Here is a 27,794-nt window from a genome sequence, read left to right on the forward strand (position 1 = left end):
TCCCATGCATTTCTTAGTGGTAGTCAGACCTGGAGAAGCTTAACGAACTAATGACTTGATCCATATGGTAGATCATGATCGTAACATGATCTAAGGTATCATTTTAGATTTATATATATATATATATATATTCATGATTATCCCAGGATCGATATCTATGAGGAGCCCTTATCTTATCCAGGATGTTTTCAAAGGATCCTGCAGCCCATGGCTGCACCTCTTGTGGCAGGAAAATGTAGACTTTCAGGGTGATACGCTTTTGGATAAGACTACACTCACAGTGATACAACCTTGCCAAGGGTGACTTTTGACCCATAGTGTAACCTCTTGCATTTGGGCTTGGCAACACTGCACCAGTAGGTTTATGCTTAAACATTTTCTAAAACCCTGCATTGTTTTTCACATTCCTTGTGAAGGTATGTCACCTCACCATTCATTGTCCTCTCATGATCAGATGTTATACCCATATACCTGAACTTCTTCACCCATTCTAATCACCAGCCTTTAGCATTACCTTCCCTTATTGCATATCATCACCCCTACATCCTTCTATTTCTTAACAGTAACTTCCAATATTCTCCATACATCACATAGTGATCCCCCTTTGATATCCTGTTTGTCTAGTACCAGGTCATAGGTTTTCTTCTGCAGTGACATTCATAATCATGTTGAAAAGAGTATGGTTGAGAAGTATTCATTCCTGCGGAGTTCCTAATTTTACATCATACTCTCTTAAGTCCTGGAAAATACACTCATACTATTCATCCAGTCGGCTAATTCTCTCTTCATCTCAAGTAATGTCCTCACATTCCCATATTGCTTAATTCCTCAAAGATCACCATTTATTAGCTTTTCTGAATGCCTCCTAAAGGTTGATAAAAATGGAGAATATCTCTGCATCTTTTGTGTGCCTCTTTTAATTATGAACCTACTCAAAACTTATCCCTGCATCCTTTTTAAAGTATGCTTTCCAACATCCTACAGAAACAGGAAGTAAGACTTATTGGCCTATTACGTCTCCCTTCTGTTCCCTTTGGCACAGACATGACCACTGCTTTCTTACAGACTACAGGCAGTTGTCCTACTCTAGTAGTGACTTGTTATACTGCTCTGTTAAGGGTTCTCCCATAGCAGTAGAGCATAAGGTACAGGGTAGGTTATTCTGTCCTCTTTTAGAGTTGTATTCTGATATTCTAATGGTTCTTTTTAAATCCCTTGGACTTCCAGAGGTTCATCTAACCTGTTCATAATGTAATGAAGTTTTAATTATTCTCCTAGCTGTTTCTACAGTGTTTTTTTTTTCGCTTTATTGTCATCTGGGAAGGAACTGATACATCTTTCATGTTCCCATTTTTTAGCAGACTGAACTGTAGCAGGTTTGATATTCTACTTCATAATGTAATTTGATTTTTCATATTTTTCTCAGATTGATCTGGCATATCTATCTATATCTTATCATGCCCATTCCCTCCAGGAACTCCCATCAGGGGTTGGTCACGGCAAATGAGTCTCCACTTATCCCTGTCCTTACATGCCTCCCTTGCATACACCATTCATGCATTTTTCTCTGTTTCTCTCTTTCCAATATTCCTCCACCCTATTTGCTCATGTTACAGGTGGTCTTCCACTCACACAAACCCTATTAATTGTACTATCATACACTCTCCTTGTAAACACCAGTCTTGCATTCTTTCCACATGCCCAAACCATTACATTTCACACTTTCTACCACTCCACAATTCACTCCCTTTGCATTTCTTACTACACCACATCTCTCATACACCCTTTCATATCTTTCTTCATTCCATCTAGTCACACCACATAATAGTCTCAAATAGCTCATTTCCACAGCCTGAATTCTTGACATCTGTGCCTCATTCCACATCCATGTTTTGGATGTGTAGGTTAGGGTTGGGAGGACTATGCTGTCCCTTAATCCTCTCTTCTTTTCCATACTTACACCTCACCCTTCATTATTCTATTAAGGGAACCAATGACTGTTCTACTCTGTACTGCTGTCTCCCTTATCTATCCTTCCATATCACCACAGTTACCCAAGACAGCTTCCAGATAGTTAAATTCCCTCACTTCTTCCAGTCTTTTCCCCCCCATATCAACAGCATAATTTAGTACACTTTCTTCTTTCACTCTGTATGGCTTTACAAAATCTATACTTTCACTCCATTTCCTTTCAAACACCATTACTTTACTATTACTTGCATTTACCTTCAACCTTCTGCTTACACACATCATAAAACACACAATCTTCTACAACTTTTCTTCACTCTCGGAAAAACAGTTTCATCCGCAAGCAGGCTTGCCACTAGCCACCATATCTCACTGTCACACTCCATCTCTGCACCCCTTTTCTCTAATTTTGATTTCATCTCTCTTATCACTCTTTCCATGTATATATTAAAAAGCCATGGTGACATCACACAGCCCAGCTTCACACCTACATGTATCCTAAAAATTTTGCTCTGCTCTCCATCCACTCTTACACTTGCATTTGCAACATCCAACATCCAACAATTGTCCCCTTATAACATATATCCTTAACACATCCCACAAAGCATTCCACTTGATTCTATCATACGCTTTCTCCAGATCCATAAAAACTGCATACAACTTCTAACCTTTCGCTAATATTTTTCCACAGTCATCTTTATTACAAAAATCTAATCCTCAAGCCCCCTTGCTCCTCACTTATTCTGCATTCAGTCACTTCCATTACCCTCTCAATTAATATTCTTGCAAATACTTTTAATTGTATACTTAACAGACTCATTCCCATGTAATTGCTACATATATCCTTAGCACCTTTTCCTTTGGAACAATAATAGCTTTCACCTAATCCTCAGGCACAATCTTCTGTTTCTGTGCTAAATTACATACAAGATGCACCCACTCTATCACACTTTCTCCTCCATACTTCAGTATTTCAGCCATAATCCCATTCACTCCAGGTGCCTTTCCTACCTTCAGCCTCATTATTGACCTTCTTACCTCCCTGTTTGCTATAGGCCCCTGCCTTGTATCCTCTTCTATCCCTCCTTCAGACCCATGCATATAACAACTGCTGCCTCCCCTTCTCCAACATTCATCAGTCCTTCAAAACACTCTTTCCATTTTCCTTTCTCTTCTTCCTTTTGATCTGACATTTCTTTTTTCTCCTTTATTTTTCATATTATCCCAGATATTAATATAACATACTGTATTGATGGATGAAAATGTAAATCGTTGTGGGAAATGTACAGGTGTCAAAAGTGTTTGTTAAATCCTGTCTGCATAAACACTTACTGAAGAACTGTATTTTATCTAAAGTTTACAACTTTTTTTATTATGATGAATCAAGTAACAGTATTGTTTTTATTGTTAAAGCTTTACTATTCAAAATGGCTTAAGGATGTAAGGTAGATTTTATTGAACCAGACAGGTTCACTTAAATAGGCCAGTAGATTGAGAATTTACTGACCTGTATACCGTATATACCGTATGTATTGGTCCAGTTTTTAACCAAATCTCTAGGCAAAAAATTAGGGGTCGACCTATACATGGGTAAGTTTTCGTTAGATTGAAATCCGTGCATGATAAGAAGGGCTAGGGGCAACTTTTAGCTTCAGACATGAAAAATATTTGCGTTACTGCTAGTAAACAACGGAAACTTATAGTAGGCTAAGGTACTTACCTTACAACGTAATTTCACTCGTCTATGTCGAAGTTCTTAGTACAAGCTAACTTATCGTATATACGGTATCATAGTACCCACAGATCCACAAAAACAATACCGGTAATAAAGTCCTGTTCGATATTTCACACTTAATAATCCAACTCAATCTCAGGCTGTTTACGTCACACGACACACAACCTGGTGTTGAGTGTTGACACTGTTGCCAATGCAGACTTCCTATCATGGCAAACCGATAGTACCTATATACATGATAAATTACAGTATGGTAGCACTTATTAATTTGTAAAATTCTTTTTATATGTACAATTTTTTTTATTGAATAGAAAAAGTTCATTAAAACTGAAACAAAAGAAAACCACGATACCATATATCCAAGTATTTCATGAAAAACCATCAAAATAATTTAATTTATCATCTTCAGCACCAAATTGAATAACCTTGTCATCGTGTTCTTGTGGAAGACGCTGTGATATATTCGTTCTCCATCTCAGAGCAAATTCAGTTCTTTTCATAAATCTTGTGCATCAGCAATGGCTCGCCTTAAAGTCTGTGATGCCCAATTTCCTTGCTAGTTTCAAGACAAAGATTCAAATTGATCCTCGGGAAACACCATATCCATTCTGTCGGTTTTCTCTGACATTGCTACTTCAACTTCCAGCTGTGACAACTTGTTACAATTTCCTCTGTCACCACATTTGTTTATCGGCATTTACTTAAGTTGTGCAGAGCTTTCTCCTTTTTTCCGGATACCTTAAATTCCCTTTGTGCTGCACAGTTGTTAGTCCGTTCGGCATATTCAATTACTCGGAGCTTGAACTTTGGTGTGGACTTGTTTCTTCTTGAATCCATGATGAAGAGAATATGGGTCAAGCACATCTACACTGTAACATGACATTTTAAAATAGCTGTAACACGTGGGTGACGGAAACGAAAGATTTTACCTCATCTTCCGATGTTCAAGAGATGTTAATCGTTTTTTTTTATTTTTTTCTAAGATACTGTTAAATTACAATAATATTTGATTCATACTGTGCTTCATATAATACATTCATGAAATATACGTATTATTGTGGAAAATGGGATAAAATCATGAAAACAATCAACTTTAGCTTTCTTTAATCAAAAGATGTTACCGTAATCGCCTCTCGAATGATTTTATTAAAAAAAAATTTGTATTACATTAATATTCTATCGTAATTTACTTGAATTGAAATATAGAACATTTTTGATGAAACTACCCGTGTGTTTCTGTGTAAAGTGCCATAATAATGATAAAAGGTAAACATTTTGCCTTGAAAGTTCATCGCTCCTTGTGTGAGGCTCAGCAGCGTCACTTATATGACCTAAAGTATTTTTTAGTGAGGATTTTCTGAAATGAGTTTTATATGCCATAAAATATGGTGCTTTATTAAATTAATTTGTTGTTCCATTACCTTCTAAAACGGGTCGACCTATACACGAGACATAATAAATTGATTTGGCCAGAAATCAAGGGTGGATCTGTACACGAGGTAGACTTGTATATGAACATATACGGAATTTGATAGACCTTTAGTCTGAAATTGTATCATCAGGTTACACCACCTATTTTTTAAACCACTATTATTACCTATTTTCATAGTAACCAACATGGCATGTGGACAAACATACCCTAATCATGATCAACTTGTATGAAAGAAAATTACAGTACTTTAAAAGAAAAGATTGAAAGTGATAATACCTCATTAGGTGTTTGGAGATAACCTCACAGGTTATCTGTTCTAGGAAAGGAGGTATCATTACAATCAACCCTCTTATGATTGGTCTCCAAACATAAACCATGGGAACCAACAGCAAGGCACTGAAGAGGGTCCAACTACTAGTGGCAGGGAGGCTGAGACTCATGTAAACCTCTTCCAAGAGAAGTGGTAAAAAAGGAAAAGAAAGTAGAACAGGGAGAAGGCAGCAACATTAAAATGAATGGAAAGGAATGATTGAAGAGGGGATGGCTATGAAGTTAATAAGGGCTATGAAGTTAATAAGGCAGATGGTTTTTTTTTTTTCAACCTGACTTAGAGAGAGGTAGGGGAAGAATCAATATAGCTGCTCAAGCATTACATCTTACTGAGATGAATAAAATCCATGTAAATATGGAATACTTGCTCTCAAAGGAAATGTCACACATACAATCCTCCCAGCCTTTGGGAAGCAGACCATTATGTTCATCATATGGGGTTTTTAGGGAAAGGAGGAAGATATTGATGTTTAACATATTTATAAGTGTTGGATTGTAGTGTTTTGAAAGTTAACAGAGAGAAACAAGTGAGACTGAAATAGTTCAGGGAAATTTGTTTTTTGCACTGTTTACTTTAACCAGATAACTACTTCCCTATTCCAAGACACTGCACAAATCAGATTTAGAAGGGAAGAGTTTCATGGCCTATTGCATTGTGTCCCTGTTACAACAGGCATCAGAACAAGAGTAATGAAACAATGATGGGGGTTGTAAAGGTATTGTAGAAGGGATATAGCTGAGATACAATCAACCTCCACTGAAGGGGAGAATAGCTGGAGGCATCCCAGCTGGTAAGGTACCATTTGTTGTAAGGAAAGTCACCATAATTAAAGTGTCTCCAGCAAGCTCTCCCAGGGCATCAGAGTTAGCATTTCCAGGGTAGATAGTGGTGGTACCAAGTTAGAAGTGAAAAAGATAATAGAGGGAAGAAATAATGTATTTATAGTAGAAGAATTCTCTGGTAAAAAAAAAGAGCTTGTATGTCAGAAGAGTGGTCATGATGGTAGGAGACTCATTTTGAGTGTTTAATTATATGATCCAGACTGATGAGGAGGGAAAAAGAAAGTGCCTGAACTTCGCTGTGTTTACTGAGTAGAACTTAAGCAATCTTTGTTGTGTACATTAAAATCCTCCGCATAGGTGGTTTCAGTGAATGGATATGAAAATCACTTATTATGTTAGTTTTATGAATGCTTTTATTTGAATTGATACTTATGTATTCTCTAATATATGTATACCCAGAGGAGAAATGTAACCTTTGGCTATCAGGTTCATGTTGACAGCATTACAGAACACTGGGCCACTAATGTCTCTGGTCCATTAATGTCTGCAAGAGATGCATGTTGAATGTAATGTTTTGAAAAAGGTTTTAGGGTAGATTTGAATCTCCTCTATTATGTCTGGATGTTAGATTACTTGAGAATTTTATGGCATATATATCATAAGATATCTGGCTAGGATATATGTTAGTTTGCCATTATTTATGTATTGTTTTTTCATAGAATGTAATGGAAATATTCGATAGTTTCAGCTGTTTGACATGATTTTATGTTTGCAGTATTTTTATGAATTGGTTCTGCACTGTTATAAAATTTTTAAGGCCTTATCCCAGTTTCAAGTTAGTATACAGATTATTCATGCTATGTGGAAACGAAATGTATTGTAGTTTTATAAAGATGCCCTAATTCTATTAACAAAATTTTTAATAGTAGGTTAATTACAGTTACCTGATTACTTTGTAACCATATTGACTGATTATAGAAATCTTTGAAATTATATAGTGCTTGTTCACAGTTTTGCTTAGAAACTTTGACCATGTTATATTTTGTATATGAAGCAGTTGCCTTGGTTCCCACAGCTGTGAAAATGGGAAGCATGTCAGAATTGCGACCTCTCCTTCGGGAGATGAAAGCGCACAGGTAACTCATTCCATTATGACTGCGGCCTGCCAGCTTGTTAGGTCGTTAGCAGGTAGTATTGCAGCCCAGTCGTGGATAGTTTTGAGCTACCTCGCAGTACGCAGCAGTTTGTATTGTGTGGGTTTTAATTCAGTCCATAGAGTAATCCTTGATTCAGTAGGCAGTATCTGAATATATTGTATGAACCTATTCTTAACTATACTGGTATACAGTTCTACAATATTAACACTGTACCTGTAGCGAAGTATCTCAAGTAAGAATAAGCCCAGGATATAAACCATACCTGGTTGAGTGTTGTGCAGTATGGCTTAAGTATGTTATGCTAATTATGGTATGTTAATTCTTAACTGGCATTAGAATGCATTGTTGAACTTGATGATTAGTGCTTGAAAAGACTTGCTGCACCACACTGCACCATGGTGGGCATGTGTGGATCTGTCTTTAGAGCCGTCCGCACAACATGAGAGTACTTAGTACGTCCCCTCTGCAAGAGCTGGGCTGCAGTAGGTTTTGCTTGACTGTAAATATAACGGACCCCTCCTAGTGTGCACCACAACCAACCAGCCTGTGCCTGTGACCAGCTTCCTCTCACCAGTCTGCTAAGTTGGCTAACTACCCAACAAAATGTGCTAAGATATAGCCGAAGCTTGTAAAAACATTATCTGGTTAGCATTCATGGATAAGGTCAGATACAAGAAACCACAGAATAGATGTTTTATTAGTTGAAGTTGTACTTCCTACTGGAAAGCTAATAGTTTTACCAGTTAGTATAAATTTTCCATATTTTGATGGGTAGATAAATTGTTCCATGGCAACAGTGTATTGGGTTGAACATCTGTTTATTCCTTAAATTTGTATCAGATCTGCCATTAAGTTCATATTTATTTGATTCCTATAGCCAGCCATATATTCTGTTCTTTAATCAATTGACAGCAGTACAGTCACTTGAAATGCATATATGAGTACTTCATCTGGAACATTGTTATGTTTTGAATTAACTAATTATGCAAATGTCCTTTATTCCATCATCATGGCTACGACTAATTCTGGATGATGGGCATGCTGCCATTTTCGTCATAGAAGTACATTATTTTCTCTTCATAATACTTCCTATTTATGATTGCTGTATGTGTAGCTTCCTTTTCCATATATTTTACTCCTTAGCTTAATACATATTTTCCACCTATGCTTTATCCCATATTGTTTCCTTTTATGCCTCAAAAATTGGTGGCATAATTTTTCAGTGTGTAATGTTGTATGATTTCATTGTGTTGTGTGCAAGGTCCCCCCTGTAATGTTTATCTTCCTTCTCTGTTTTTAACAGTATGTATTATACTGCTTGTATATATATATATATATATATATATATATATATATATATATATATATATATATATATATTCAAGGACTTTGCCTGCCTGTGGTTATGCCATTAGTAAAAATTACCTTCAGCGAGGCTGATCCATCAACCTTCGACAAAAGGGAGGTACAGTCTCATTGGGGTACTTTTCACTATAAAGGAGTCCACCAGTTCCCTGAAGTTGGAAGTAGCATAACCTTGAAGCTGCAGGAGCCCCATTGGAAAAAGGAGCCCTGAGTTTATATAAAGACAGTTTATAAGCCATGATGTCATGGTAATTTAATCTGTTTATGGATGGGATGGTCAGGGAGTAAAAGGCAGACTTGAGCTAGAAACTGCAGTAGCTGGTTTCTGAGACTGGGAGAGTGTGAAGGGTGGAAGGTGACAGTTGATATAATTAGAAGTAAGTTTCTAAGGTTTAATCGGGGGAGAGACAGGATTGTCTGAGTTTGATTGGAAAGAACCTGGAATGAAGTGTTCTGTTTTAGATACCTGGGATTAGACATTGGCAGCAGATAGAACTATGGGAGATGATGTAATCTATAGAATGAATGATGCTGCAAGGTCCAGGGTGCATTGATGAGTGTATGGAAATAGAAGACACTGTCTATGAGAGCAGAGATGGGTATGTTTGATGGTATAGTAGTTATGGTAGTGTTGTATGGTGCAGGTCTTGGGCCCTGAATAGAACAAAAGGGAACAGGGTGTATGTGTTGGAAAAGAAATGCTTGAGGACATTATGTGTTGTGAGAAGGCAAGATAGCTGGCGAGGGTGAGCTGAAATGGTTTGGATGTATGGAGAATATAAGTGCAGAGAGACTGACTTAAGAGGATATGTGTGTTAAAAGTGGTAGGAGAAAGAGATGGAAGAATGGAGGGAAAGAGGCTTTGAGCTGTTGGACCTGATCATGCAAGAGGATGAGAGATGTGCATGGGTTATAGCGAATTGGAGAGATATATACAGGGGATGACATGCTGTCCTCATAAAAACAGAAGGGACCCTTGAGATGGGAAGTAAGTATTTTTTTTTTTTTTTTTTTTTTTTTTTTTTTTTTTTTTTATACTTTGTCGCTGTCTCCCGCGTCTGCGAGGTAGCGCAAGGAAACAGACGAAAGAAATGGCCCAACCCCCCCCCCCCATACACATGTACATACACATGTCCACACACGTGTATACATACCTACACAGCTTTCCATGGTCCACCCCAGACGCCTCACATGCCTTGATTCACTCCACTGACAGCACGTCAACCCCTGTATACCACATCGCTCCAATTCACTCTATTCCTTGCCCTCCTTACACCCTCCTGCATGTTCAGGCCCCGATCACACAAAATCTTTTTCACTCCATCTTTCCACCTCCAATTTGGTCTCCCTCTTCTCCTCGTTCCCTCCACCTCCGACACATATATCCTCTTGGTCAATCTTTCCTCACTCATTCTCTCCATGTGCCCAAACCATTTCAAAACACCCTCTTCTGCTCTCTCAACCACGCTCTTTTTATTTCCACACATCTCTCTTACCCTTACGTTACTTACTCGATCAAACCACCTCACACCACACATTGTCCTCAAACATCTCATTTCCAGCACATCCATCCTCCTGCGCACAACTCTATCCATAGCCCACGCCTCGCAACCATACAACATTGTTGGAACCACTATTCCTTCAAACATACCCATTTTTGCTTTCCGAGATAATGTTCTCGACTTCCACACATTTTTCAAGGCTCCCAAAATTTTCGCCCCCTCCCCCACCCTATGATCCACTTCCGCTTCCATGGTTCCATCCGCTGACAGATCCACTCCCAGATATCTAAAACACTTCACTTCCTCCAGTTTTTCTCCATTCAAACTTACCTCCCAATTGACTTGACCCTCAACCCTACTGTACCTAATAACCTTGCTCTTATTCACATTTACTCTTAACTTTCTTCTTCCACACACTTTACCAAACTCAGTCACCAGCTTCTGCAGTTTCTCACATGAATCAGCCACCAGCGCTGTATCATCAGCGAACAACAACTGACTCACTTCCCAGGCTCTCTCATCCCCAACAGACTTCATACTTGCCCCTCTTTCCAGGACTCTTGCATTCACCTCCCTAACAACCCCATCCATAAACAAATTAAACAACCATGGAGACATCACACACCCCTGCCGCAAACCTACATTCACTGAGAACCAATCACTTTCCTCTCTTCCTACACGTACACATGCCTTACATCCTCGATAAAAACTTTTCACTGCTTCTAACAACTTGCCTCCCACACCATATATTCTTAATACCTTCCACAGAGCATCTCTATCAACTCTATCATATGCCTTCTCCAGATCCATAAATGCTACATACAAATCCATTTGCTTTTCTAAGTATTTCTCACATACATTCTTCAAAGCAAACACCTGATCCACACATCCTCTACCACTTCTGAAACCGCACTGCTCTTCCCCAATCTGATGCTCTGTACATGCCTTCACCCTCTCAATCAATACCCTCCCATATAATTTACCAGGAATACTCAACAAACTTATACCTCTGTAATTTGAGCACTCACTCTTATCCCCTTTGCCTTTGTACAATGGCACTATGCACGCATTCCGCCAATCCTCAGGCACCTCACCATGAGTCATACATACATTAAATAACCTTACCAACCAGTCAACAATACAGTCACCCCCTTTTTTAATAAATTCCACTGCAATACCATCCAAACCTGCTGCCTTGCCGGCTTTCATCTTCCGCAAAGCTTTTACTACCATATATACATATATGGATTTGTGTGTGTGTGTGTGTGTGTGTGTGTGTGTGTGTATGTGTGTGTGCTCTTTAGTTATTGGTTAATTCTTAGATGATAATGATGGTAATTTTCATGCTGGATTGTGTTACAATTTGCAAATGTCTTTCTTCACAAGGGAGGACATGTCGGGTGACCGTAGTTCAGGATGTCGGTCCTCGGCAGCCATGGGAGGCTCAGGGGGCCGAGGTTCCGGTGGACGAGGATCAGGTGGGCGGGGTCAGAAATCGACTAAACGTGGTGGTTGGGAGGATGCAGGGGTAGAGTTCTACCGTGAAGCATACCCCACCTCTGTTGACAACATCTATGACACGAGAATCACCACCCTTCTGCCCTCCAAGAGGTACAGTGGTGAGTACAGACCTGCGTGTAATTTAGAATATTGGCAATAATGTTTACTAAAGGTCTTACCTCTGTATTTGGTTTGACTGATCTTTTCAGTTAATGGTAAGTATTACGTCCTTTAAGACAAATGGTGGATATGACAGACATTATTGATGCAGTGCCTTGAAAAACAGGCAGAAACGGCAAAGTTCTTTTGCACATGGTAGTGCACAACATATTTTTCTGATATCTAAACTGTCGCGTTTACTTCTAAAGGGGAGTTCATCAAACTTTATAGAGAACAGAGCTTTGATTCCTGATTGTTAAGAAATGATAATTCAGGCACAGTCTTAATGCTTGAAAATTGTGTATGGCAGAGAATGGTTGTGGAGCAGCGTTTAAACACACCAAAAGCAGGTCGTCAGTAACCACGTGTAGATTAAAAGGCTTGTAAATAGAAATTTGTTGATTAATGTTAATGCATTACGTAAGTTGATGTTAAGTAATGCCGTGAACTTACGATTAACATAAGTTCATACTTTTTTCCTGTGTTAAATTAAGATCATAGTTGTAAGCGCATAGAGTGGTGTGGAAAGTTACTTAAAGTGGAACGAATAGATTACGGGATCTGTGACTTACGCTGGATGCAATATGATACATGTCAGCATTTCCAAGTGATAGTGGCTACATCAGTGCCAAAGATGAAGATGACCCATTGATCTCTACCATCCTCGAACTTTCCCCTGGAAGATACTGTATCGGATGGCACATTTTAAAGATGTCCTTAGAACATACGCAATGTCGGGTTAAGCTGGATGATTCTTGAGATGATTAGTTAGCCTAGTCACTGCCCCCACATGTTTTGGTGTAGCGAAGACATTGCAGGTACTCATAAAAGATTTAACTTGTAGTGTTACGCTGATACAGGTGAATGTGAGGCAGGTTACGGAGATGGGTTGATTGCAAGGCAAGAGATAACGAGAGTGCTAATTGGTCACGTGTGCTATTGGTACACTTCCTGATAGCTCTGTGTATTTGATTATTTTGTGTATTTAGAGAGTTTTTAAGCGCGTGTGTGTGTATGTAGTGGGAGTTTTACACTCGTGGAGCGCTCTCATTTAAGTGCAATATGCGTTTGCATGCGAGCAGCATATCGGTGTCATACTTTGGTAGAAATATGATAATTTATACGGTCTTGGAGGGCAGGAGGTCGATGATCAAGCTAGTGTACACTGGGCCTATGTACTTTTCATTAAAGGAAAGAGAATTGTACTTGCATGAGAGGGGTGAGGGGGAGCTCAGTTCGGCTACAAGTGTTCCTGGCAGAGGATGCGGCCACAGCCGTGTTGGGGAGCGTACTCGACTTATCGCCCTTCGCATCGCTATACTCACCCTACCCAGTGCCAGCCACAAGGCCCATAGTTCCTTACTCGCCTGCCACCATGCCCACACATCACTGTAAACTCTCATAACGAACGAATTTACTGCAGGGAGACGTAGAGATGATTTTGCCGTGGTTTGGGATTAGCCGTGTTTCAGTTGAATTGAGGTGCCATGTCTTGGTTAGGCCAGTGGCCAGAGTCCCTCTGTAGTAGTTGGACCGACCTGTTGGCACGTGTATTGCTCCGGAGCAGTTAGTTACCACACTGCTGAGTGTGTGTGTTGTGGTGGTGGTGGCCCACCTCGCCAAACGTATTACACAAACTTACAAATATGTGTTCTCACCACCGCTGCTAACTGACCAGTACTGGTGGATCTTCCGTCAGTGGGGTCATTATAATGATGGTGTTTTGATAATTGTTCTCTCTTTTTTGTGATAGCTGGAATGAAGAGAACGTTACTTCACTGTTGATGATTGCAGTGATGATATGAAAGCATCTTCAGTTTTTTGACCATTGCAGTGATAAAGTGGGAGCCTCTTTAATTCATGAACGTTACAGTGATAAAGCGAAAGCTTTTCCACTTTAGTGATCGTTACAGTGATGAAAAGTCTTGATTTTTGTGATCTTTACTGTGATAAAGTCTTGATTTTTTATCGACGCTGACTATTAACGCTGATGATATGATGTCCTTTTAACTTTAGTGATCAATACACTGGTAACATTAAAGTTTCATCGCTGTTCTGCAATCATATGATAATATGAAAGCAAAATCCATCACATGATTAGCGTGATCGTGCTTTATCTGGTGCCATCGTTACAGTGATCTCATGAAAGCTTTGCCAGTGCCATCAATTACAGTGATCACATGAAAGCTTTGCCAGTCAGTGTGTGTGTTTTCAGTTATTGTACTAATAGGCTACATATGTGTCATGTAAATTGTGTGGGAGAAACTATGCATCCGGATAACTGGGATTTTAAAGTTTCGTTTCCTGTGTTCATTTCCGTATTACTGTGATGTCGTTACTGAGCCTGTGTTCATTACGATTTCGTCTGTTTTTTATCATTACAGTGATTAAGTGATTACCATTTCATGTTGTGCAGAACAGTTATGACATGTCTCGACAGAGTTCCCATTTCTTCTAACACTTGTATTTATGTATTTAAATCTGTGTGGCCCGTTTTTTTTTTATGATTCACTTCAAAGTCTGGCTTCGAAGAGGACTTTAACCCGTGACTGTGTGTTCGTAAATAGAAAATTATCATATTTGGTGTATGGGGGGGAACGAACGCAATGTTCCGGGAAGCTGTTTTATCACACCCATTCGGCTGGGTTGCATCGTACTGGAGAATTTGTGACTTTGTTTGGATGGATGAGGGAATAGTTTTCACGTCAGTGGACGTGAGATGAGGTGGCCGTGCCATGGTTGTGTGGCCGTAGGGGAAGTAGTAGTCGGAAGCACCAGCTGTGGTGGCACCTATGACGTGGGGATCCAGTTTCATGTGCTGTAATGATGTCCTTTGTTGAGTGACACGTGTGTTGATTATAGAATAATGAGGGTGGTGTGTGGTTGCCAGCGTGTGTAAAGCAGGCCTTATATGTAGTTCATTCATGAGTGGCAGGGGTGGGTTATAACAGCTGCTGTCTTCTTCACTGGGGTGTCGTCACTCATGAGTGGCGCGGGTGATTGCATGGTTTGTTTATCAGGGTCTGGCTCGAGCGTGCTCAGGGTGACTTAATATGACTGGCAGGTGAGGTTACCGTCGCGTCTTGGGGAGGGCGAGACTTGATTATGCTGCGTCGCGTTCCAAGATGATCTGGTCTCGCCGGAGCATGACGGTACGACCCTTGAGCACGACGTTACGACCCTTGGGTATGATATGGCTTGGTCTTTGACCTTGACCTGAGGGGTCGTACGCCCTTAACGGACAGACCAATGGTCGTACCGTCGTCGTGCTCGAGGGTCGTTCCGTCGTGCTCAAGGACCACACTGTCTTCCTCAGGGTGTTGCGAGCACTTGCTTGCTCATGTGCAGTTGTCCGGCATGATGTGAGCGACCCAATAACAAAGACCCTGGAGGTATGCCAAGTGTGGAGATGGCCACGTGTCAAGTGCTGTTTCATCACCTAGTATAAAACCCCCGGTGCTCCGCAATAAAAGTAAATTGATTGGATCACCTGAAGATTCGCTCCCCAGCTTTTATTTAGGCTGGGTTAGATTAATAAAGTCAGGTTACAGTACAAGACTAACTTCAGTTAGTAGATTAGTTAGATCAGGTTACGTTAGATATAAGCCGGCTAAAGTCAACCTATCCTAGTGGTAGACAAGCTGTCAAACTTCAACCTAGCCTAGCACTACCTCGACAAGCGTTCGGGAGCAGTTCTTGGATGATTTAGTTTAGTTTTATCTTGCTTTCCACATTTTCCTCATCTGTTATTATGAACTGCCTTTTCCCTTCCACCTGGTGACTTCAGAAACTATGTGGACATGCGCAAACATCCACTCTGGTGCTTTGGAGTGTCCGTATTCATTGTGTTTCGTTGAGGCTTTAGTTAAGGTGGAGTCGTATGTTCCCACAAGGCCAGAGAGGTTCATGTGATCCTCTTTGGTGTTATTCAGTAGTGCTGAAGTGTTACCCTTCCCCCAGTGTGTGTGTGTGAGTGGACAGTTCTTGACCTACAGCGCCTGCTATTGGTATTGTTGCGTCACTTCCATGGTGACTAGCGGTAGTGGGGAGGAAGGAGGGGGGAGGCGTGGATGGCAACATTGTTGCCGGGCTGGCAGTCCGGGTTGCCCGGAGCCGCCTACCGTTGTGCCGTCCGGCAGGAGGGGATGGGTGTTATGACGTCTGGCGTGGTGGTCCTGATCATGCTTATTGTGTCCATGAGAGAGAGAGAGAGAGAGAGAGAGAGAGAGAGAGAGAGAGAGAGAGAGAGAGAGAGAGAGAGAGAGAGAGAGGCATCTATGTAACTGGACGAAACCTCGCCATGGAGTATGGTATGCGTACTTATAGCATAAATCTAAGACTTATGCCGTGCGTATTGCATGGTTGTTGACAACTTGTGGTGCCTGTAGATATGTTTTTTTTTGTCATTATATAATCTTAGATATTTCTGTACTCACACCCTGTAGTGTTTTTGTTTCTCTTGGCACAACACTCAAGTCTCAACATCTCTCTAGCCTCTCTTTTACACACATTTGGTACCTTTTTTTTGGTAAATTTTTACGATTTGTACAGTTTAATTAGTTTGCTAGGTTTCATGTTTTCAGTCCTGGTACGTTTTCTTTGTTTCATTCGTATCCGTTGTCAACAATGAAAATCATGGCTCTTTCTCTGCTTCGTGTAGCTGTAGTGATAGAAATGCAGGTCACGAGAGACGTTCCTTGACGAGACTCTACTCTCAGTAATACGGTTGTGCCAGTGAAGACTTACGTCACTCGCGGTGTAAACTCGAGCGGGCGGAGTCCGGCAGTACATGCTCCGTATGTCGATGGGTAAAGCGTGGAAATACCTTTTCCATATTTGTTTTGTTCGATGAGAACAAATTAGAGATGGAAAGACAGAGTGAAAAGAAGATATTCAGGGTGAAAAGCGTGCCCGGGATAGGTTAATTAGAGCGAGGTGGTATACGGGGGGCGACGTGCTGGCATTGGAGCAACTCAAGAGCATCGGTGCATCGAAGATATCTAGAGAATGGAGAGCTCGGCGCTACCTCGATGACGCAGGTAACGGCGAACAAGTATGGAAGTAAAGATCTCTCTCGTATACTCTCAGGAATATTTGCAGTTTAAATTACTGTTTCTTCCCCTTATGTGAGGCTCCTCCCGCTGGGTTTGTGCCCTGTCTTCAGCCACGCATGAATTATCATCTCTTTCTCTCTTCCCCTTTATAGACTGTACGTTTTCTTCTCTTTTATCGTGTAATGGTAGTTAAGAGGGAGCGCTCACGACACACCAGTGTTATCGTGTGGGATGGCAAGATTTTTACGCTGCCTTGGGTTGAATGCCAGCCGCAGCCCAAGTCTGGATGAGGCAGAGAGAAAATGCGGCTGCCTGGGTCGAGAGAGAGAGAGAGAGAGAGAGAGAGAGAGAGAGAGAGAGAGAGAGAGAGAGAGAGAGAGAGAGAGAGATGACCCCTTAAGTGCCTTTTAGGTCCGTTTCTGTGTATGGTGTGATTCGTAGAGCGAGTGTATCGATCTTTATAGGAATTAAACTGGGCGGTGTAGTACGTACCCTTGGCGGATGTTGGGAGACAGTCTTGCATGAACCCAGGTTGCTAGACTTATGAAGAAGGGGAAAAAAAAAGGTTGTCAGGATATAAAACCTTGAGAACTACATGTAGAGTTACGGGAAGAGGGGAGAAGAGAGACTTTACGTAGATTGCACAGGATGGGAGGAAGACCTCTGGTGCTAGTTTGAGGAACCTGGACAGATAACAACTGCTCTCTAGGGGCGTTCTCTCCCCAGTCGATTGAGGGGAGACGTCTCGCGGTATTTTTACGAGGTTCCTCTCAGACGGTGGCACTATAGGTGTGTGTCTGTGTTTGTGTCTGTCTGTGTGTATCTCACCGTATCCCTCCTGGCTCGCTACCCTCTTCTGGTCACGTAACGCGGAGGGTGATCCAGTAGGGGTGGTGGGGATGGTTGGGTGAGGCAAGGGAGAGGAGGGATCGCATTATCCGGCTTGCGATCTGTGGGGGTGGGTGGGTGGGTAAGAGTTAAGGGAGGTGGGCTGCTGATATATCCGAGCTGGGTCGTGTCTGTCTCGCAGGAAAGGTCACACCGCCTGGGAATATATATATATATATATATATATATATATATATATATATATATATATATATATATATATATATATATATATATAATATCGACGACCCAGCCAAGGGTGGATTTCACTCGGGGGCTCAGGGTTCGCCCTGAACTGAGATGGCTCCCTCGCCGAGGAGGGAGGAGTACCTGAACGTAGATTAATACGAGCGCGGAGAACGTACACCCGAGTACCCAGTTTTATTGCCCTCAATAAAGCGGCAGAAGATGGTGATCAATTGCCTTTGTTGTGGGGACGGTAGTGGCGGCGGCGCCGGAGGTTGGGGAGGGGCGGGCTGTGGTGCACCCAGAGCTCCCCCACCATCCCCTGGGCGGCGGTATAATAGTCGGCCTGTTCACTGGGTCCGCCGCACGAACTGACCCAACACACACACACACACACACGCGCGCACCAACCCACCTCCCCCGCTCCCCACAATGCCCGTATGTTCGCTTCTTCTCCGTTCGAGACGGAGGGAAGACGTGGGTGTGTATTTACCTATTTGTACCGTCCTGTGAGGGAGTTTGCCATCCCTCTGGGTGATCCGTGGCTTGTGTGATTTACTGGTCGAGTGGTACGGGGAGAGAGTTCTGCTCTCGTGTTGCCCCGTCTTTTATCCTTGATTCTTGTCTACGTACACACACACACACACACACACACACACACACACACACACACACACACACACACACACACACACACACACACACCATCCTAAGCCAGGTACCCGTTTATCGGCCAGCCTTGAGGGGAGGATGAACACCTGGGTTGGATGTTGGCCGACTGCCGCGTCCAGGATATGAACCCATGTGGGCCCGACCATGGGTACGCCCGGAGCGACTCATGGTCAGTAACGCTGTCCACTACATCACGAGAGGCCCGTGTGTGTGTGTGTGTGTGTGTGTGTGTGTGTGTGTGTGTGTGTAATCATTTACTTGTGCATGACGTGGAGAGGGAGTTGTATACTCGTAGGGCCACATGTCATGAACTTCCTCATCCATCATGCAACTTCCGTATATCGTCCACATTTACATTTTCTTCACTCAGTACATTCCACTGGTCCACTACTCGTATACTGCAGAAGTACTTCTTTACATCTTTTGTAACAAGTTCCGCTCGTAATGTTATGTTACGTCCTCTTGTTGTTCTGTCTACGTCACTGCCAACGTGATCAGACGGATGTTAGAAATTCGTGGATGTGAAAAAAAGTCATCTCGTAACTCATGTGTCTTGAATGAAGGACAGATTAATGGCCTCATCACTCAGAGAAGACTGAGTTCTCTTGATTGCGATACCCGTCTTCGCTGCTCTGGACCTTCTCTGTTGGTTCTTTGTCCTTCATCAATGGGCGTGACGAAATTGGAAGCATATTCTAGTTTTACTCAAGTTACGTCAGAGATCGATGCCTAGTTCCCTAACCGTGTGTACTTCATTTCAGTTCTTATTTAACCCAGTAGACGGTGTGTGTGTGTGTGTGTGTGTGTGTGTGTGTGTGTGTGTGTGTGTCCTTTACAGATACCCCGAGAATGCGTCTGTGGCGACAGCTTTAATGCAATGTCGACTCCCAAGACCCTTTCATATACAGATTCCATCAGCTTGCTTCCAGCTGGATATGTAGGTGTGTCTGGGTGTGCGCGTGTCCGTCTCTTTGTATCTGTTTTTATGTTTGCCTTTGATTGTGTGTGTGTGTGTGTGTGTGTGTGTGTGTGTGTGTGTAGGTTGCCCCGTGGGTCCTGATGTACTCAGCAGTGGATGGGAGCGTTCAGTGTTGGTGGTGGTGATGGGTGAGCCCAGCGCTTGCCTGCCTGCGTGCAGGGCCCGAGGCGTCGCTAGTGCATCGTACTACCTGCAAGCAATCCTCCACCGCCCATTACCCCAGACTGCCATTACCCCAGACTGCCATTACCCCGCGGGGTAGCTAGGAATCCGCCTTTACCGCCATGCCACACGAGGAATAAGAACCACTTTGTGACAGGTCATACCTCGGAAGGTGTGATCACTCGCCTCTTCTTGGATAACTCTGGCGTCTGTGATAACCAACATCCACTGATACATAAAAAAAAAGAAAACTTTTGGTTACGATAACTTGTTTTCACTGGGAGTCTGGGCAACAGGACCACGCCTCACCATCCCCCCCCCACACCCCTCCGAAGACTCATTATCTCGCATCTTACCCTCCCGTGGTCTGTCGGGCCTTGTCCAGAGGTCTTGCGTGATCTGCTGAAGGAGGTCTTCAAGAGCGAGGGTGTAGGAGCGACTAACACACACACACACGCACACACACACACACACACACACACACACACACACACACACACACACCGTTCGAGTCCATGGGCAGAGCTGCCCTTATGGTTTTTCGGGGAGTTAACAAACTTGATCGTAGATGGTGGTGGCCACACTGTGGCTAGAGACTGACTGACAGCCTTGTGGTGTTGCGTCACGCGAGGTGCATGTGTTTGTGTGTGTGTGTGCGTGTTGCGTCCTCCCTCTGTGGCCCATGCGTGTTGCGTCCTCCCTCTGTGGCTCATGTGTGTTGCGTCCTCCCTCTGTGGCTCATGTGTGTTGCGTCATGTGTGGCCCGCTCATGCATCCCAGACATATTCCCTCGTACACACGGCCGGTGTGGCACAGTAGCTCCCTTGTGTCTGTGGTCCCCCCTCCCTCCCAAGCAGAGTGTCACCCACCTCAGCGATATTTACGTCAGCGGCGGGTTTTATTTAGACCTCCTGACACTCGTGCGAAAACCTGCTCCTCAGATCATGGAAATGTGTGTGTGTGTGTGTGTGTGTGTGTGTGTGTGTGTGTCAGGACAGCAGTACACGCCATCATCATCATCTGTTCCTAACGATTCATTTATTTGCATCTTGTATGCTTTTGTAAGTTGATGTTTTTGTTTTTGTTGTGCATGGCTGGTGGTTGGGAACACCCAGGTTATCAGATTTTATTTACGTATTAAACATCACCCTTTATATATATATATATATATATATATATATATATATATATATATATATATATATATATATATATATATATATATATTACGAATGAACGAGACTGATTGATTTCCCTACAGTTGGGGGGAACTGATGGATGGCAATATATGCAAATTTCATGGTACTCGAACTGCCCAAGTGGTAGTTACTCGTCATGTAAAGTTAGATGAATAGTATACATCACAGGGAACACTTAGAGTCTGATCTTTTGATAATGTTCTGTTCTCTCGTACAAGACGAAGGGGGCGATCAGTCATGACCCTTTGTGAGGTGATTTCATCGGAATTTTGTAGGCGAGGCACAGGAGGAGGAAGGTAAGTGTGAGGAGAGTGTATTGTGAGGCAAAGTGTCTGGTGTTCCGTGATGTGGTGGTTGTATGCGGGATCGTAATAACTCGAGGGAACCAGCACCTTACACAATCACAGGGAACCACCACCTTAGCCAATCCGGTCAGGCTGTTGTCAAACTCACATTTGTTATGAACAGATCGTGTGAGAATCGTGATTGGCGACCTAACATGATTCTCCAGCGCCCTCTTCACGCCAGTACATATTTCTCCCTCAGGAGAAGAATCAAATTATTAACCCTGGAATCGTCGTCACTAAGTTATCTTCTGTGTGTGTGTGTGTCATGAACGCATTGAAACCCTCCGGTGAAGCACCGAACCTTCGGCGTTGAGGAACAATACCGTTGTGAGTTTACGGTAAGATCCCACTTCTTTACCATACAGTGTCGGGCGCATTGACACGATTAGTATTGCAGGTATGGTGGGGGAGGAGGAGGGAGGGTCGGTGGCAGATAACCAGCAGGAGGTGGTGGACTCCCGACAATAGACAAACAAAGGAAGAATGGTCGTGGAAAGTGATGGAATCTCGGGCATGAAGAGGTTCAGTGGGGGTTCGTGGCGGCGCCCTGCGGGTACAGTTGGTGTTTGTTTGGCATGTAGAGAGAATTGAGAAGGGTCTCTCTCTCTCTCTCTCTCTCTCTCTCTCTCTCTCTCTCTCTCTCTCTCTCTCTCTCTCTCTCTCTCTCTCTCTCTTCTCTCTTCCTCCGTTATTCTCCTCCCGCAATGGTGATGACTCTTACCTCCTCCTCCCGCCTGGATGACAAAGATCATTGCGACGCCTCCCCTTCCCTGGGGGAAGGTTAGACGTGGCTCAAGGCTTTAGCGGAAACCATGACGTGGTCCCGGTTTCCCCCAGTACGGTACCTTTGAGGCTGGGAATGTTTACAGTGAGGGAACGGCCGACGCCATAGCCAAGACGGTGGGCTGGAGTGGTCTGGGTGACTTTAGAATGCTCCCCCAGTGTTGAGGGATAGATAACCGCCTGGGTGTAAGTGTGGGGTGAGGTGTACACGGTATTCTTAACACCCCACATCTACCCCCATGACCGCACCATCACCAGTCATCCTGCGAGCCACCTCAGCCCTCGTATCATCCAGGGTTGAAGTCGTTCTCCTGGTTGTCGCACACACACACACACACACACACACACACACACACACACACACAGTTCCCCGGCCAAGCCACAGTCTCTTGCCTCGGGTTTGAGGGAGGAGCGGATGTGCCATCTCTCTCTCTCTCTCTCTCTCTCTCTCTCTCTCTCTCTCTCTCTCTCTCTCTCTCTCTCTCTCTCTCTCTCTCTACCTTGGCTCCATTGTGTACATCATGAAGTTGTATGTCTTGAGAGATAAAGCATGAGAGATTAAGGACGTGAAGAAGGGTTTAGGGGAGGGATTAAAGATGGGAGAGAGGATCATCTTTATCACACGTGGGGGAGATTAGGCTGTGAAGCTCAGCTGGGGAGGCTAACACACTCTGCCAGGCACATTTATGGGAACTGGTGGACAGGTTAAGTCCATCTCTTGGGGAATCTTGTGACTAAGACCATATAACCTCATGTACGTGAAAATGAATCCAAATCCTTCCCACAGGTACACCAGGAGATGTGTTGTGAGTTAAGGAGCATCTAGTCAAGTGATTCAGTAGGGAGAGTTATAGATGATGATGTAAGGATATGTGAGGAAGTGAACGACAATTTCAAAAGTGTTTACGCAGTGGGAGACACGAATAGCCCTCATTACCAGTGGTACAGAAGTGGGAGGAGGTCTTTAGAAAGCATTGGCATATCTACAAAGGACGTTAACAAAACACTAAATGGCCTTGACCCATTAAAAGTTCATGGACCTCATGCTTTTTCACCATACTTGCAAAAGACGTCAGCCAATACACGTGACCATCTTCGTGGAATGATGTGCAGGGTGTCGTTAAACGAAGCCCCAAGGTGGTGGAAAAGTGGCAAACGTCATACCTGTCTTAAGGAAGCCAGGGAAGAGGCACTGAACCTCAGGACTGGTCACCCGCACGAGTGTGGACCTGCCATGGTATGGGAAAAGATAACCAGGAAAGAAGCTTCGTGAATACGTGCGTGAGAAGGACTTGGAAGCTGGCATCGCCCCTAAACCTGTCGCTTGAGTTCTACCTTAGGTGTCTTCTGGCAGGTATTACAAATACGTGTAAGTTCATGGGTCGGGCAACACTGGGCAAGGTGTCCCCCGTCGTAAATAAAGGCCAATACCAGAAAGCGCTTCCTCCAATTTTGTCACCTCAGTTGACGGAATAGGAAGAACTGACGAAGAAGGTCTAGGGGAGGTCAACAACACTCAGAATTTGGAGAGTTCGGTTACAGGGAGAGAGAGGCTCAAGGCCTTGAATTTGCCCGCTGTGTAAGAGAGAAGAGCGAGGGGTGACCTGATCGCAGCCTTTAACTTTGTAAACCAGATTGACGACGTAGACTGCGGTCAGTTATCTGGAGGTAGACCAACCAGAGGACATAGCATGAAATTAAGCCAGAAATTTTGTTTAAAGAACTTGTGAAAGGAGTATTTTTTCTTTATTGCATGAGTGATGATGAATGATGAGTGGATGAGAGTGAATGAGGAAATGATATGTGCAGACAGCATACACTGAGTTTTAAAATGTTATTCGACTGTGGAGAAGGTTCTCTGACAGATGTGGGCCCCACAAGTGTCAGATTCCCTTCCTGTGTAGTACAAGTGACTAATACCAAGTGATTACACACACACACACACACATACACACACACACACACACACACACACACACACACACACACACACACACACACACACACACACGTGTGGGTGGGCAAGCAGAGGCGACTGCGGAAGACCCCGGGGACAAAGAAGTTTGCCTGCCAGTCAAATAGAGGCGGACAAAAGGGTACGAGAGAGAGAGAGAGAGAGAGAGAGAGAGGTCACCTTGTGTGAATGCGGTAGTGGGACGAGAGAGAGAGAGCGTGTTTACGTATATATAATATCTAACAGAAACACTCCGTCCACACTCAAGGTTCACTGGGAAGTAGACGAGTGAGACTGTAGCATTGCCTGGAAGGGCCGACTGATGAAGGGCAGTACCCACGCAGGTGAACGAAAGCCATTTGTGGAGGGGAAGGGACGTGACGTAAGACTGTGACGTGGGTTTCTAGCCCGTGTGACGCACAGCCTCATGTCCCCCCCAACCCCTTTCCCCTCCGGCTGATGTAACGGCAGTTGGAGACGCTGACCACGACCTGTATTGAGGATGAAAGGCCATGTATAGAGCAACGAGGTGGTGGGGGTCTTCCAGGGCGAGGACGTTGGTCATGCGCTTTAAACAGGGTGTTGAGCACTGTCATACGATCGTTGACCACACTGAACACGATCGTTGAGCACTCTGACACGATCGTTGAGTACTCTGATACGATCGTTGAGCGCTGTGATACGATCTTTGAGCACTGTGACGCGATCGTCGAGCACGACGCGTGGGTAGCCAACTCTTCAGATAGCAGCAGCAAGAGACACCTCATATTCCTGCACGTTCGTACAGTACTTTATATTCCATGTGCTCTCGCTTCTGCTGCCGCTGCTCAAAGCTTATAATGCTTATGAAGTGCGACGACCACTTCACGTACTGTGTTCCCCTGTGTTTACCAACGCTCTTTGCCCGTCCGAACCTCCTCAGGTCAGCCTAACACTACGAGGCAAACACACAGTTTAACAGAGACTGGTGTCCGTAACTTCTTCCCTCAAGAATAAACATCTGCAGGAGTCACACTGTGGTGTATAAAGCTGTGTAGTTCTTATAGTGGTGGATTGTGCCTGTCTTTTCCACTTCTTACTCTCCTGATGGTGTTACGGTTGAAGTGTGTGTGATTCTTCAGCAAGAGCAGGGATAGTCTGAGTGCGCTCTGGTCTTCCTACGGGTCCTCGCTGGCCCAGGGACGGACCCCCCCTCACACACAAGCTATGAAGACCCGTCTTAAGTATGGGTGACACGCGACTGCTCTTCAGTAATATCAATCGTGCACGCAGGCAGACGGTCGGTCCTCAGTTCCACTGCAAGATCTACAACGAGTCTGCTTTTTTTTTCTTTATCCATTTTTAGCGCTACTCTACAGATACCCTTACTGTAGGTTTTGAAAATGTTGCTCATACTCGGTAGAACCTGTAAGATGAGCACGCGCTCATGTAGCCGTCCTCTGCTAGTCTGACCCCCACGAACTGAGAACCAGCCATATTTTCAAACATTCAAATGGATCTGTCCGCTTCTTAACACTACCACACGCCTGTGTCTGGCTGGTTGGTGCTGTTCCTCACACGTTCCCAGCAGCCGTCACCATCCTAGCCCACCTGACAAGGTTTATTATTATTATTATTATCCATTTCTAAGGGGCTGGCCTGTTCCCAAGCAGTCTTTGGTTCCTAGCCAAACGGTTCGCAAGGTTCTTCTTAAGATGATGAACGTATTTATGTATCTTTTATACCTAACGTAACATAGGTTGTGAGGTTTGGTCAAAGGTTAAGAGGTTTGGTCAAGTGGTCTGCGCGTTTAAGCACCAAAAGCGCGCATGACTCCGAAAAACAGTTTTGCAGTTTCCGAGAGGAAATGAAAGCGGAATGAGAATCAAGGGAAGGGAAGTTGCATGACCCGACGGACTTTGTCTCTGATGCTGCAACTTGCATGCAACATACACCACCGTCAGCGGAGACCTGTTTAACTCATAACCCCACAGAGGTGGGCGAATCTAGCTAATCGTACTTACTGATCAATATATATATATATATATATATATATATATATATATATATATATATATATATATATAATGAAAACGAGGGGATAGAATCCTGTTCGTAGTGTCTTGCTTCACTTGTCTATGCGAGACCGACCGCCGTTGCACCCGCCATAACAGACCGCTACTTTAATGTGTTCCCTCAGCCTTCCTCCCTCCCTACCCGCGTCCTGCGTGTCAGTATATTGACATGTGTAAAAGCGGTAGCAGCAGCAAACTACGCGCAGCACATGTGTTCATAGGTGTGGATGTAACAGGTGTGCGGTGGCAGGCAATTGTGGGAGTAGCGGCGGCTGCGGCAGTAGCAAGTTGGGAGGCGCCCGGCTACCGTCAGCCACACCCGCCGTCAGCTGCCGTTTGCTTGCCCTCCAGCGTTATAACGTCATGCACTTCGTGGTCGTGTACTTTAGTCGAGCTTCGCCGTTTATTTCTACATTTCTTTTTAGCTCGTACAAACAAGACTGAATGTGAATGTTGCTGACTATATTGTCGATTAGGAATAATATAATCGAAGGATAATGAAATTGATTCAGATGTAGATTCTTTTCCTCTGAGCAGTTTCTCCAGTTATTGAAATGTTTAATCCTTACTTGTATGGAACATTACTTTCGTGTCAGAGGACGTTCTTGCCCACCGTTATAGAGGGAGTCGAGTTCAAAGCATTCCAGCTCATCTCCCCCCACCCAGCCTAGCCACAAAACTGGTCCTACTTGCCCCGCGCCTCTCGCTTGGTTGACTTTCCCCGCGGCTGCTGCTGCTTATTATATTATCCTTTGTTTCTGGTCACTAGTGTTGGGTGCTCGTCTGCCCTCACCATCAGCTAGACCCCGTAATACTCGGGCGAGCTGCTACGTTGTATGATAACTGACCATCGGTTACTCAATCGTGGGCGATTGAGTTTTTTTTCTTTTCACTCCCTCGAGGGTTTTGAACACTTTGCCTTCTCTTGCCATTCCTAAAAACTACAACTTGACCCTTCTTTTCTTGGGGAATTTTCCAACTCTATTTCCTCCTCCTCCTCCTCTCTCTCTTACCGTTTCGCGGTTCAGTTTAGGCCTAGCTGCGATGTGGACTTTGGTCCGTGATCGATAACTGGAACTTCCAGTGGATAGTATATATATATATATATATATATATATATATATATATATATATATATATATATATATAGTTCTTTTGATATACGTTCCTTGCAATACTTGCCTTTTTCATGTGTAAATAGTTGCTACTCCAGCCTTAGCCAGAGGAGCCCCGACGTCGGGATTGAAGAAACAACGGCCTTATTTGCACACACACCCAGTCTCCAGCTTTGTGCTATGTACTGCAACCAGAGCATGCTATGCAGAGCCAAGCACAATGTGCGTTCACAGACTCTGTAATAGACTCGAATGTCAACCGTTGGAAAAGATGATTTGTGACCTAAAGGACGCGCCTAACGCTGAGAGAGAGAGGGAGAGAGAGAGGAAGCACTTGCTGTAGGGCGTTCCCTGCTACCCAGAAAGTTTGAATGATACACAAAGGTCGGTGCGCGGGTCCATGGTGCCGTGAAAATTTAAAACCCCCCTTGGTTAAACCCTCTGATACCCCTTGCAAATTCAAATTACAG

At 43.6% G+C, this 27,794-nt stretch overlaps 2 protein-coding genes across 4 annotated transcripts in view; one reads left to right on the top strand and one right to left on the bottom strand.

Moving 5' to 3' along the window:
* Positions 1-3,865, bottom strand: part of Ttc1 (Tetratricopeptide repeat domain 1) — a 33,698-nt gene extending 29,833 nt beyond the window's left edge. The window contains exon 1 of the mRNA XM_071661125.1: positions 3,689-3,865. The gene's annotated coding sequence lies outside the window, so the exon portion shown is untranslated. The remainder of the gene's footprint in view (positions 1-3,688) is intronic.
* LOC139748240 (transmembrane channel-like protein 7) overlaps positions 1-27,794 on the top strand; it is a 60,917-nt gene that overhangs the window by 739 nt on the left and 32,384 nt on the right. Inside the window, exons 2-3 of one of the 3 annotated variants that reach the window (XM_071661116.1) lie at positions 7,324-7,384; positions 11,659-11,891. In XM_071661116.1, the coding sequence (XP_071517217.1) occupies positions 7,332-7,384; positions 11,659-11,891 (286 nt within the window). In that variant the 5' untranslated portion in view covers positions 7,324-7,331. Of the gene's footprint in view, positions 1-7,323; positions 7,385-11,658; positions 11,892-13,433; positions 13,498-27,794 lie in introns of those variants that run through there. The other 2 variants (XM_071661117.1, XM_071661118.1) reach the window with 2 other exon arrangements.

This window comes from Panulirus ornatus, chromosome 73 (assembly GCF_036320965.1).
Source record: "Panulirus ornatus isolate Po-2019 chromosome 73, ASM3632096v1, whole genome shotgun sequence".
NCBI lineage: Eukaryota > Metazoa > Arthropoda > Malacostraca > Decapoda > Palinuridae > Panulirus > Panulirus ornatus.